The 12,770-nt window shown below is 39.3% G+C and overlaps 1 protein-coding gene across 1 annotated transcript; it reads right to left on the bottom strand.

The window, feature by feature from the left end:
* Window positions 1–3,908: 3,908 nt before the first annotated feature.
* Window positions 3,909–10,902, bottom strand: si:ch73-265d7.2 (C-type natriuretic peptide 2). Its single transcript, XM_041779088.1, has 3 exons — window positions 10,795–10,902; window positions 4,505–4,537; window positions 3,909–4,220 (listed from the first exon to the last, which is right to left on the bottom strand). Exons 1-3 carry the CDS (start codon window positions 10,900–10,902, stop codon window positions 3,909–3,911), a joined length of 453 nt encoding a protein of 150 aa, XP_041635022.1.
* Between the last annotated feature and the right edge of the window lie 1,868 nt (window positions 10,903–12,770).

Below are 12,770 nucleotides of genomic sequence, written 5' to 3'. Positions count from 1 at the left end.
TCTATTCTTTGTCTTTGAAGATGATGCCATCAAAAGATATAAAACATTCTATTCTTTGTCTTTGAAGATGATGCCATCAAAGGTTATAAAACATTCTATTCTCTGTCTTTGAAGATGATGCCATCAAAGGTTATAAAACATTCTATTCTCTGTCTTTGAAGATGATGCCATCAAAGGTTATAAAAACATTCTGTTCTCTTTCTTTGAAGATGATGCCATCAAAGGTTATAAAACATTCTATTCTCTGTCTTTGAAGATGATGCCATCAAAGGTTATAAAAACATTCTGTTCTCTTTCTTTGAAGATGATGCCATCAAAGGTTATAAAACATTCTATTCTCTGTCTTTGAAGATGATGCCATCAAAGGTTATAAAAAATTCTGTTCTCTTTCTTTGAAGATGATGCCATCAAAGGTTATAAAAAATTCTGTTCTCTTTCTTTGAAGATGATGCCATCAAAGGTTATAAAACATTCTATTCTCTGTCTTTGAAGATGATGCCATCAAGATATAAAAAATTCTGTTCTCTTTCTTTGAAGATGATGCCATCAAAGGTTATAAAAAATTCTGTTCTCTTTCTTTGAAGATGATGCCATCAAAGGTTATAAAACATTCTATTCTCTGTCTTTGAAGATGATGCCATCAAAGGTTATAAAACATTCTATTCTCTGTCTTTGAAGATGATGCCATCAAAGTTTATAAAAAATTCTGTTCTCTTTCTTTGAAGATGATGCCATCAAAGGTTATAAAACATTCTATTTTCTTTCTTTGAAGATGATGCCATCAAAGTTTATAAAACATTCTATTCTCTGTCTTTGAAGATGATGCCATCAAAGTTTATAAAACATTCTATTCTCTGTCTTTGAAGATGATGCCATCAAAGGTTATAAAACATTCTGTTCTCTGTCTTTGAAGATGATGCCATCAAAGTTTATAAAACATTCTATTCTCTGTCTTTGAAGATGATGCCATCAAAGGTTATAAAACATTCTATTCTCTGTCTTTGAATATGATGCCATCAAAGTTTATAAAACATTCTATTCTCTGTCTTTGAAGATGATGCCATCAAAGTTTATAAAACATTCTATTTTCTTTCTTTGAAGATGATGCCATCAAAGTTTATAAAACATTCTATTCTCTGCCTTTGAGGATGATGCCATCAAAGTTTATAAAACATTCTATTCTCTGCCTTTGAGGATGATGCCATCAAAGGTTATTAGACATTCTGTTCTCTGTCTTTGAAGATGATGCCATCAAAGTTTATAAAACATTCTATTCTCTGCCTTTGAGGATGATGCCATCAAAGGTTATAAAACATTCTATTCTCTGCCTTTGAGGATGATGCCATCAAAGGTTATAAGACATTCTATTCTCTGTCTTTGAAGATGATGCCATCAAAGTTTATAAAACATTCTATTCTCTGTCTTTGAAGATGATGCCATCAAAGTTTATAAAACATTCTATTCTCTGTCTTTGAAGATGATGCCATCAAAGGTTATAAAACATTCTATTTTCTGTCTTTGACGATGATGCATCAAAGTTTATAAAACATTCTATCCGCTGTCTTTCAAAAAATTTCAGCGAATCTTCACAGAATATAAAAACATATTCTCAAAATCTTTGTGATAATATTTTACAATTTGCCAAAATGTATGTTACTCACCAAAATAAGCAGATCATTTCCTATTTTCAATGAAAATGCCAAAAACAGTGAAAGCTTTTTTTTCAAGATGTCCAATGTAAATTTCCAAAATACACCCATAACATTTCCCTTAATGTCCATAAAAAGAAACTTTGAAATGTCCCAACCAATCCCTTTGTTTTCCTTAAATTTCAGTCAAATTCCCCAAACATTTATTAGCTGTCTTGGCCAGGACTCCCTTGTAAAAGAGATTTTTGTATCTCAGTTGGAATAAATCCTGGTTAAGTAAAGGTTAAATAAATAAATAAATTTAAAGTGAATGCCCTACACTCCAGTGAACACTCCAGTATTCCAGTAACATTAATAGATGAGTAAATGAGACAATAAGAGCCAGGTGTAGTTTCTCTTTTATTCTCCTGCTGTCACATAGCAGTTGGTCCACTAACACTCATCATCATGGTTAGCCCATGGTCGTCTCACACATACATAAGGTGCTCTGCTGGCTGTGGAGCCAGGAATCCATCAGAGGTCAGGGTGGGAGGAGGAGGAGCTCCTTTTCCTCCCTGTTTTTATCTCTACATCACTACAGCAGGAGGAAACCTCCTTTAACATCGTCCTTTATTAGTACTCTTCAAACATGGAGTCCAGGACTGACGGACGGAGAGTCCTACAGCCACAGGTCACGTTTGGTCAGACTGGAGTCACCTCAGAGATATATGTATGTAGATGCTGCTGTCAGGCTCCAGATATGGATCTGTAGCTGTATTTCTATCATTATGTTTCCAAATGAAGCGTTATGGAATGGTAAATATATGGAGTCATTATTGATGCAAAACTGAGGAGGGCATTTTAACACTTAGAGAAACCATGACGTATTGATTTAGGGCTCAGATATTTCCTCTAACGTTCTAACAAACCTCCTGGAGAACAGCACAGCAACAACGGGCAGGGCTAACGGGATTGGTCCTTCCTCTGCCTGTTTCCTATTGGTTGGTTCATCAACCTTTGCAGCCCGGGACCCCAAAAATGTAGGTTCCAGAGACCAGGGACCCCCACTGTACCTAAAGGGGGCTGAACAGAGCCATGCACATTCAAGAATAGTCATGTGGAGACAAGGACGTCTATAAGGGGAAGGTTTTTGGGATCCAGCAAAACTGGGGGCCAGCAAAATCCTGGTCTATTGGGAAGTTAAGCTTAAAATGAAATAACTTTGTTAAAAACATATTTAAAATGGGTAAAAGATGTGGCTTAAGTTAGTGAATAATGGCAAAAAATGGTGGAAAATGTGCAGAAATTGGTTTTTAAAGTACATAAATGGGTAAAAAGTGGTAAAAATTAAAAAATAGATAAAAGTGGCCAAAAATGGATTAAATTGGCAAGAATGGGTACAAAAATTGGATTGAAAAAGTGGCTGAAATGGCTTTAAAGTGCAAAAAATTGAGGGGAAAGTAGGTGGACTGGGAGGAAAAATTGATATAAACTGGCAAAAATAGGTTAACTGTGGTTAAAATGGGCAAAAAGAAATATAAAACGTGGTTAACAGTGGTAATAATGAGGCAACAATTGGCAGAAAGTGGCAAGGATTGGTTCGGAAGTGACAAAAACAGGCAGAAAAAAGTGGTGGAAAGGGTATAAAATTTACACAAATGGGTTTTAAGTGGCTAAAATGTGCTAAAATTGGCAACATTGATGTTTAATAGTGATGAAAAATGGTTAAAAATCTGTCAAATTGGTGTAAAGTGGCAACAGTGTCATTTTGAAAATATTCTTAGTTTTTTTTAAGGCATCTGGAGACCCCCCTCTCAGTGTCTCACAACCCCCACATTGAGAACCACTGGCTTAGAGCACAAAGCCAGTCTGAATGGAGAGTTTGGAGAATTACTTGAGCCCAAAATCAATAAGTTATGTTGTTAACGTGTTAATATGCGCTCTTGAGTTACTATGAGCAACCTCTCTCCAAGATGGCCGCCCTGTAGTCACACAGTCCATTAGTAGCATAAGGACTGTAATCGTGGATAGACCTGCTATCGTAGATTGATTTTAGACATTCAGACACCTTTCTGAGCTGAGCCTGTTTGGGTATGGCGCCATCGTAGACATGTGTCTCCTGCGTCCAGTAGCAGCCCGGCAGCATCTACCTGTATATCTCTATGGGCGCTGTGACATCACAGGTGTTCAGGTCTCTCTCAGAGAAAGTCCGTCTAGCCTCATGGAGGACCTACAGCGGTAAATCTACCATTCCAACAGTCATGGTAACACATTCCGTCTCTAACAGCCCAGCCCGCTGATGGAGCCGATGCGGTCCATCTTCATCCCGAAGCATCCTCTTCCTCCCATCATCGACTTCCTGCTCCGCCTCCTCATCTTCGACTGCCGCTGCAGGAAGTCTAGGAAGAACTGAGGGACCGCCTCCTGCCTGCCAGCCAATCCCCTCACAGCATCCCGACTCACGGCCAATCCTCTGAAGGGAGAGGAAACGGAGGGGGCGGGTGGTCCGGCTGAGCCCTCTGTGATGTCATCAGAGGTGGGAGTGGCCATGATGAGGGAGGACAGGTGAGAACCAAACAGAGAGTGAAGAACCTGAGGAGACAAAATGGTTGTTTTTACAAAGTCTAGTGATGTTATGGCTGTTTAAAGGAACAGTTACACTGGTTTTCTGTTTTTAAAAGAGCTCACTGATTATATCTACAACTCCATTTCCTAAAAAGTTGGGACACCGTGTAAGATGTAAACAAAAACAATGGGTTTATGAGGCAATCACTGACTTCTGGTTTTATTTACATTTTACACAGCGTCCCAACTTTTTTGGAATATGGGTTATAAATGATACTATGAAGGTGATGATGATGAAGATGTTCTCAGACCTGTGTGTCGTCTCTCTGAGGTGAAGGCCTCGTCTCAGCGATGGTGAGGAAGAGGAGAAAGAGGAGAGTGAGGACAGCAGCGGGGGAGGAAGAAGAAGAAGAAGACGCCATCTTTGTTTTGAGGTAAAACAGAAGACAAAAATTTAGATTAAACCAGATTAAACAGAAAACCTCAGCATCCAAATATCCTGTCATGTGATCGGCACGTATTTTCCTCCTTCCTGAATTCTTATTTTTTATATTTGTCACATTAAAATGTTTCAGATCATCAGACTAGTGTTCATATCAGACAGAGATAACCTGAGTCAACACTAACGTCAGAGTTTAAATGATGATTTCATTTATTAAGGCTAAATCCATCCAAACCTTTCCAGCATGAACGGCCTGTCTAAGGTCACGCCACAGCATCTCAGTCAGATCTAAGTCCAGACTCTGACTAGACCACTCCAGAACCTTCTTTTAGTCTTCAGTCCATTCAGAGGTGGACTTGCTGGTGTGTTTGGGATCATGGTCCTACTCCATAACCCGAGTGTGCTTGAAATGAGGTTGTGAACTGATGGTCAGACATTCTCCTTCAGGATTTTCTGGTAGAGAGCAGAATTCATGGTTCTAGTGGTCCAGGTCCTGGTCCAGACCATCACACTACCACCACCATGTCTGACTGTTGGTCTGATGTTCTTCTGATGAAATGCTGGGTTAGTTTTACAAAGGGGAGCGGGACACACACCTTCTAGAACGTTCTTTCTCATGTTCACTGCCCTTTGTTGGCAACTTTTAGGAGCGAGGGTTTCTCTCTCTCCGCTCCAGTTCCACCCAACTTTCTTCAACCATGGCTGATAGGAAAAAGGAGGGAAAATGCCCCAACATCCCCCGCCTCACCAAAGTTCCATACTCTTCCTTTCATAGGCAGAGGATGGAATGGATCACAGCTTATAAAACATCCCATCTTTCCCTTTGAAGATGGTATCATCAAAACTTGTAAACATTCAATCTTTTATGGTATCAAATCTTAGAAAAACATTCCATGTCTGACTTTGAAGATGATGTCATCAAAGCTTACAAAACATTCTATTCTTGCCTATAAAAATGGTTTTAAATGTTGTAAACATTCCATTTTTTTCTTTGAAGATGATGTCATCAAAGTTTATAAAAAAATCCATCTTTGTCTTTGAAGAGGATGTCATCAAAGCTTGTAGACATTCCTTCTTTTATGGTATTAAATCTTAGAAAAACATTCCATCCTTGCCTTTCAAGCTGTTGTCTTCAAAACTTTTTTTAAAAATCCATCATTTCCTTTTAGAATGATGTCATCACAACTTATGAAACATTTCATCCTTTCTTTTTAGAATGATGTCATCACAGCTCATAAAACATTCCATCCTTTCCTTTTGGAATGATGTCATCACAGCTCATAAAACATTCCATCCTTTCCTTTTGGAATGATGTCATCATAGCTCATAAAACATTCCATCCTTTCCTTTTAGAATGATGTCATCACAGCTTATAAAACATTTCATCCTTTCTTTTTAGAATGACTTCATCACAGCTTATAAAACATTTCATCCTTTCTTTTTAGAATGACTTCATCACAGCTTATAAAACATTTCATCCTTGCCTTTCAGTATGATTCATCACAGCTTATAAAACATTTCATCATTTCATTATAGAATGACTTCATCACAGCTTATAAAACATTCCATCCTTGCCTTTCAGTATGATGTCATCACAGCTTACAAAACATTTCATCCTTTCCTTTTAGAACAATTTCATCACAGCTTATAACTCATTCCATCCTTTCCTTTCAGTATGATGTCATCACAGCATATAAAACATTCCATCCTGCCTTTTAGAATGATGTCATCACAGCTTATAAAACATTCCATCCTTTCCTTTGTTGATCTTTAGATGTGGTTCTGGTTCTTCTGGGACCTCCTGGATGAGTCGTCCATGTTCTCTTTGAGTCATGTTGGTAGGCCAGCTACTCCTGGGAAGGTTCACCACTGTTCCCAGTTTTTCTCCATTTGTGGGTAATGGCTCTCAGTGTCATGTCAGTGATAGATGTCAGTGACTTTGCTTCTCATCTGTTCTTGAATTTCCTTAGATGTTTCCATGCCATGCCGCTTTTTGAGCTCTTCATTTGTCCAAGTTTTCTTCATTTGTGGATAATGGCTCTCACCATGATTCCCTTTAGTCCAGAAGCCTTAGAAATGATTTTGTAGCACATGTAAATCTAGTGCCAGATCTGTTTGAATGGCTTTTTCCCTTAATAGATGAAATCATTATTAAAAACTGGATTTTGTATATACTTTTGTATTTATTCTTTTTTATTTAAATCTCTTTAGAGTCTGTTTTTTATCATTGAAGCCTGGTTGATTAAGTTTTACATCCTTGAAATTGTCCTGGGGGCTTAGATCAGGATTTAGAAGTCCTTTAAAAGATTCCAGTAATAGCTGTGAAGGTACCTGGAATCCTTGAGCTACTAAAGGGTCATGAGAAGATCCAGGAGGAGGTTCAGAGGTCTGCAGGGTTAGGATTCATCAAAATGGTCCCTGAGAAGGTTCTCAGTGATATGATTCAAGGACTTCTTAGAAGGAGTCTTGGAAAATTTCAAGGTCTTGAATAAATGACAAACAGGGAGCTTGAATGGGCCTTTTCAGGATTCTCCCTGGAGCTCCAGTCCTTCCAGAGGACCCTGGAGATAATCAGGAGTCCTTGAGAATGTTTTGGGGGGCCTGGATAAGGTTTTAAAGAGTTCCAGGTAACCGAGGACTCTAGGAGGGTTTATATAGATTTAAAGTTTCCCTTGAAGACATCCTGGAGTTTTAAATACCATTCAAGGAACATTTAGAAATTGTCCCCGGGCTCCTGCTGGAGTTGAGAGATTCTCAGAGTTCCAGGGGTCATTGGGGATATCACAGAAATTTAGGGAGATCCTCGAGAAGGCTAAATCTTTGCTTTTTCAGAGTCCAGGGTCCCTGGAGTAAGGAGATCTTTCCAGGCCTTATGATAAAAGTTTTGGTCCTTGACCAGGTGACCTTGATGGGTTTCACGGGTCTTTTAGGGCCATTAAAAATCAGTGATATGATTTAAGGGCTCCTTTAAAGGTGTGGTGCTCTCCTGGTAGGTCTTTCATAAATAACAAATATCAAACAGGGGTCTTAAATGGACCGGGAGAGGTTTTAGAACCCGTCTAAATGAAGATGAGTTGAAGTGTTAGAGATGAACTCACCGTCTCAAAGGGTGAAGACAGAAACTTCAATAAAAACCCAAAATTAAATCAAAATCCCAACAAACTCCAGGGGGCGCTGCTGGTCGTCCGGTAATCAAAAATAACCGATTCTGGTCCTGACAGGAGACGTCCTAAAGTCTGTCAGTCTCTGGATGAGGTCTGGGTCTGTCCTGTCTCAGATCCAGGACGGGTCGCTGGTCTGCCTGAGGACCCCAGGACTCTGGGTTATATATGACCCGGTGCTGTGATGTCACACATTCTTCCTGCTGTTACCCCCGACGACGGCTCCCACCAACAGACACGGTCAATGGATGAGACGACTGTGGGACGGAGTGGACACGAAGACAAAAATATCAGCCAATCAGACGCCAGCGTTGGCCAAAATAATCAAAACAAAGCTAATCTGTTTTTAATCTGAAGGACGGGACGCCTTGAAAAGTTCAGGGATTGTTGTGAGGGGGCCTGGAACCGTCGAGGGGTGAAAAGGTCCTGAGAAGACCTGCGAGCATCTGTGAGTCCTCTAGGATCATGGAACGTCTAACGCCCGTCTGCATGTGAGGATGAAGATTTCAGGAAATCATCTCAGGCTCCGATGAGGATGATAAATGATCGTTTGAGTTCTGCCAGGTGACTTTAACAGGTTCAAACGGGTCCTTGAGGGTTGTTACAGATAAATGATACGATTCAAGGAGCCTCCAAAAAGGGCCCGGTGCTCCTGGAAAGAATCAAAGTTTAAATAGTTAATAAAGATTGAGCAGGGAGCGTAAACAGTCCTGAAATATTACCACGATGCTTTCAGGCCTTCCAAAGATGATCAGCAAAGTCCATGAGGACATTCTGGGAGCTCTGCATAAAGGTTTATAGGTCCTTGAAAAGATTTAAGGGCTCCTTGATGGTCTTTACAAATCAGTGATATGATCCAAGGAGCCTCCAAAAAGGGCCCAGTGCTCCTGGAAAGATTCATGGTATATAAAGATGTAAAAAAAGATTAAAACCTTGAACAGGGAGCTTGAACAGTCCTTGAAAAGTTCCTCTGATGCTTTCAGCGCTTCATGAGCCTGTAGATCACTGATCATCAACTGGCGGCCCGGGGGCCACATCAGGACCCCCAAAGCTTCCTGTCCGGCCCCCGAAAGATCATTAAATTCAGTAAAGGAGGAAAAGAAGATTTTAAGATTATCTTTTTGCTTTAAATGTCTGCAGCTGTTAAATCCAACCCAATTAACATTAAAATAGTTTTAGAGTGACAAACCAGTTGATCTGTTTTACAGAAATTTACTGTCAAAATTAAATGAAATTTAAAAAATGGTTAAGGTTGGCAGAAGTGTTGTAAAAAATTGGCAGAAAAAAAAGCTCAAAAATGGTAAAGGAGGAAAAGGGTCAAAGGTATCAAAAATTGGTTACAAATGATAAAAAATAGTGCAAGAAAGTAAAGAAAAAGGGTTAAAAAGTGGAAAAAAATTGTTGAAAAGTGGAAAAAATTGATAGAGTGGCATAAAGGGATAAAACGTGCAGAAAAAGTGGTTTAAAATCTTTTTAAAAAATTGGGTTAATGAGGCAAAAAAGGGGTTAAAAGTTTGAAAAATGGTTTTAAAGTGGCAAAAATTGTTAAAAAATGTAATTAAAGGGGTTAAAAAGTGGCAAAAATTAAAGAAAAGGGGCAAAAATTGATAATAGTGGCATAAAGGGGATAAAACATGCAGAAAAAGTGGTTTTAAAGGGGTTAAAATCATGCAAAAAATTGGGTTACAGAGGCAAAAAGTATCAAAAAGGGGTTAAAAGTGTCAAAACAGGTTAATAATGGTGCTAAAAGAAGATCAGGGAGGGCCCATTCTCTGTGATTTTCAGGGGTCCGGCCAATCCTGTTGTCAGGCCTGCTGGGTTATAGATAACAGAGATAGATCTCACTGGTGATGACTAAAAATGTCCTGTAGTTTAAAGGCAAACACAAATACTACTGCAGTGATGTTTCAGTCAGACCAAAATGTTCATTGATTTTTGTGTATTTGAAAATCCGGCCCCCAGAGTTTCTGTTGAGACTAAATCTGGCCCTGGTGCAGATGGACTTGATGAACCCTGCTGAAGATGATCTAAAAAGTCTTTTGGAGCTCTGGTAAAGGTTTTTAAGTCCTGAGAAGATTCCTGCAGTTCTTTAATGATCCCAGGATCCTTGAAAATGTAGCGTATGCCTCTGAGGAGGCTAAAATAAAGTAAGAAGAAATAATCCCAGGCTTTTAAGGGTCCTTGAGGATCATCACACGTCAAAGTTGTGACTCAAGGAGTCCTTAAAAGGTCATGTGCTTTTGGAAGGGATTACAAATATCAGGCAGAGTTTGAATGGTCCTTGAAATATTACCGTAAAGCCTCCAGTGCTTTCAAAGGGAACCTGGAGATGATAAGGCCTTGAGAATGTTTGGGCTATGTCTGAGGGTCCATAAGTCCTTGAAAAGGCTCCTAAAGTCACTGGAGATTCTTCTGCACTCCTTAAAGATTCCAGGATCATTTCTAAAGTGTAACTTCCAGACAGAAATTGTGCAAAGAAATTATTCCAGACTTCAGTGAGTCGGTATATTAATCAGTGGAGTTCTACCAGGGGACCTGGATGGGTTTCAGATACAAGGAGTCCTTAAAAAGGGTCTAATGCTCCTGGAAAGGCTCTGGGTCTGAAATACACAACAAACATCAATAAATAAGGGTCCTTAAAAAAATTTCCTAGATGCAAAGTGGGGTTTTGTATGATGTTTTTAAGTCCTTGGAAAGATTACAGTGATGGTTGTAAAGATGCCTGGAATCCTTTGCGGAGGTCCTTGAAAGAGCCACAGATATTTTGGGAAGCCACTGTGAAGCCTAAGTGAGTGCTTTTTGAGAGTCCAGGATCCCTGGAATCCTTTGCAGAGGTCCTTGGATTTGTTTTAGAAGATACGCTGTCCTTCTGGATAATTCTGGAGGTCTTGATTGTGTTCCAGGACTTAGAGCTGGTTAGGGGGTATCAGATCTTTGCAGCAGTCACAGGTATCCCTGAAAGGCTTCATCTCTTCAAAGATCCTGGAATCTCTTTAACATCCTCATTGGTTCTGATGGCTGATAGCTGGGTCGTCCAGGAGTCCTTGAGCCAGTTCTGATTGGTTGAGAATCTTCCGTAGGTGCCTAAATGGTCCATGGGTGCCATGGTTACCAGCAGGTAGATCCAGGTGATCTGATCTACACATGGGCAGGTTAGTCTCACCTATATCTGTGACCCCATTCTCATCATGTTTCAGCCAATCACAGCTCAGCATTCTCTCTCTCTCTCTCTCTCTCTCTCTCAGACACCCGTGACCTCTGACCTCGCTCCTCCTGCCTCCTCGTAAACTGTCACCGCGGCGACTCCATCCTCCTTGGCAACTATTTCCTGTGGAAGGGGGCGGGTCTCCCAGGGTTCACATGGTCCCAGGATAGGTGTGTGTTTGTGTTTAATGACCCCCCACCGTCTTTGTCCAAGTCAGACGAAACTCCGCCCCCCATTCAGCCTCTGACGTCATCAACAACGCACATAAACCCGGGACGAGCAGAGGGAGAGAGAGCGGCTCATCAATCACCTGATTAGAGAGAAAGAGGTCGCCCATCACTAAACCAGTCAGAGTCAGGAACATTCCTGCCCGCCCCCCACTGCCGCCGCCACCACACTCATCCTCACAAACCAGATCGGCTCTTATAAACATTTCCAGGAGAACTCTGGTGGAACCCAGGGGTCCGTGAGTGGATTCAGACAGTCTCCACGATAAAATGAGGTTTTTACTCTAATTTATACACAAGAGAATTAGAGATAGTTGGGACAAAGTTGTTTTCCCCTACAATTCTGGGGTAAAAATTCAGAACCTGAGATTAATGAGATTAAAGTCAAAATTCTGAGATTAAAGTCAGAATTCTTAGATTAAAGTGAAAATTCTGAGATTAAAGTCAAAATTCTGAGGTTAAAGTCAAAATCCTGAGATTAAAGTCAAAATTCTGAGATTAAAGTCAGAATTCTTAGGTAAAGTCATATTCTTAGATTAAATTCTGAATTCATAAAGTCAAAATTCTGAGATTAAATTCGGAATTCTTAGATTAAATTCAGAATTCTGAGATCAAAGTCAAAATTCTTAAAGTCAGAATTCTGAGATCAAAGTCAGAATTCTGAGATCAAAGTCAGAATTCTGAGATTAAAGTCAGAATTCTGAGATCAAAGTCAGAATTCTGAGATCAAAGTCAAAATTCTGAGATTAAAGTCAGAATTCTGAGATTAAAGTCAGTATTCTGAGATTAAGGTCAGAATTCTGAGATCAAAGTCAAAATTCTGAGATCAAAGTCAGAATTCTGAGATCAAAGTCAGAATCCTGAGATTAAAGTCAGAATTCTGAGATCAAAGTCAGAATTCTGAGATCAAAGTCAAAATTCTGGGAACAAAGTCAAAATTCTTAGATTAAAGTCAGAATTGTTGGATTAAGGTAAGAACTTTTAGATTAAAGTCAGAATTCTGAGATCAAAGTCAGAATTCTGAGATCAAAGTCAGAATTCTGAGCTTAAGTCAGAATTCTGAGGTCAAAGTCAAAATTCTGAGATCAAAGTCAGAATTCTGAGATCAAAGTCAGAATCCTGAGATTAAAGTAAGAATTCTGAAATCAAAGTCAGAATTCTGAGATCAAAGTCAAAATTCTGAGGACAAAGTCAAAATTCTTAGATTAAAGTCAGAATTCTTAGATTAAGGTAAGAACTTTTAGATTAAAGTCAGAATTCTAAGATCAAAGTCAAAATTCTTAGATTAAAGTAAAAATTCTTAAAGTCAGAATTCTAAGATTAAAGTCAGAATTCTGAGATCAAAGTCAGAATTCTGAGATTAAAGTCAGAATTCTGAGATCAAAGTAAGAATTCTGAGATCAAAGTCAAAATTCTGAGATTAAAGTCAAAATTCTGAGATCAAAGTCAGAATTCTGTGATCAAAGTCAGAATCCTGAGATTAAAGTCAGAATTCTGAGATCAAAGTCAGAATTCTGAGATCAAAGTCAGAACTCTGAGATC

Source organism: Cheilinus undulatus, linkage group 22, assembly GCF_018320785.1.
Source record: "Cheilinus undulatus linkage group 22, ASM1832078v1, whole genome shotgun sequence".
NCBI lineage: Eukaryota > Metazoa > Chordata > Actinopteri > Labriformes > Labridae > Cheilinus > Cheilinus undulatus.
The sequence above is the reverse complement of the archived record's forward strand: the minus strand, read 5'-3'. Positions and strand labels throughout refer to the sequence as shown.

What these genes read in the sequence shown, in the direction of transcription:
- si:ch73-265d7.2 (XM_041779088.1), bottom strand. Translation starts at nt 10,902, where the DNA reads ATGGCACCCATGGACCATTTAGGCACCTACGGAAGATTCTCAACCAAT. An exon ending in CCATCAGAACCAATGAGGAT is followed by an intron (nt 4,538 to 10,794) that starts GTTAAAGAGATT and finishes ACCATCGCTGAG; the next exon opens with ACGAGGCCTTCACCTCAGAG. An exon ending in CTCAGAGAGACGACACACAG is followed by an intron (nt 4,221 to 4,504) that starts GTCTGAGAACAT and finishes TTGTCTCCTCAG; the next exon opens with GTTCTTCACTCTCTGTTTGG.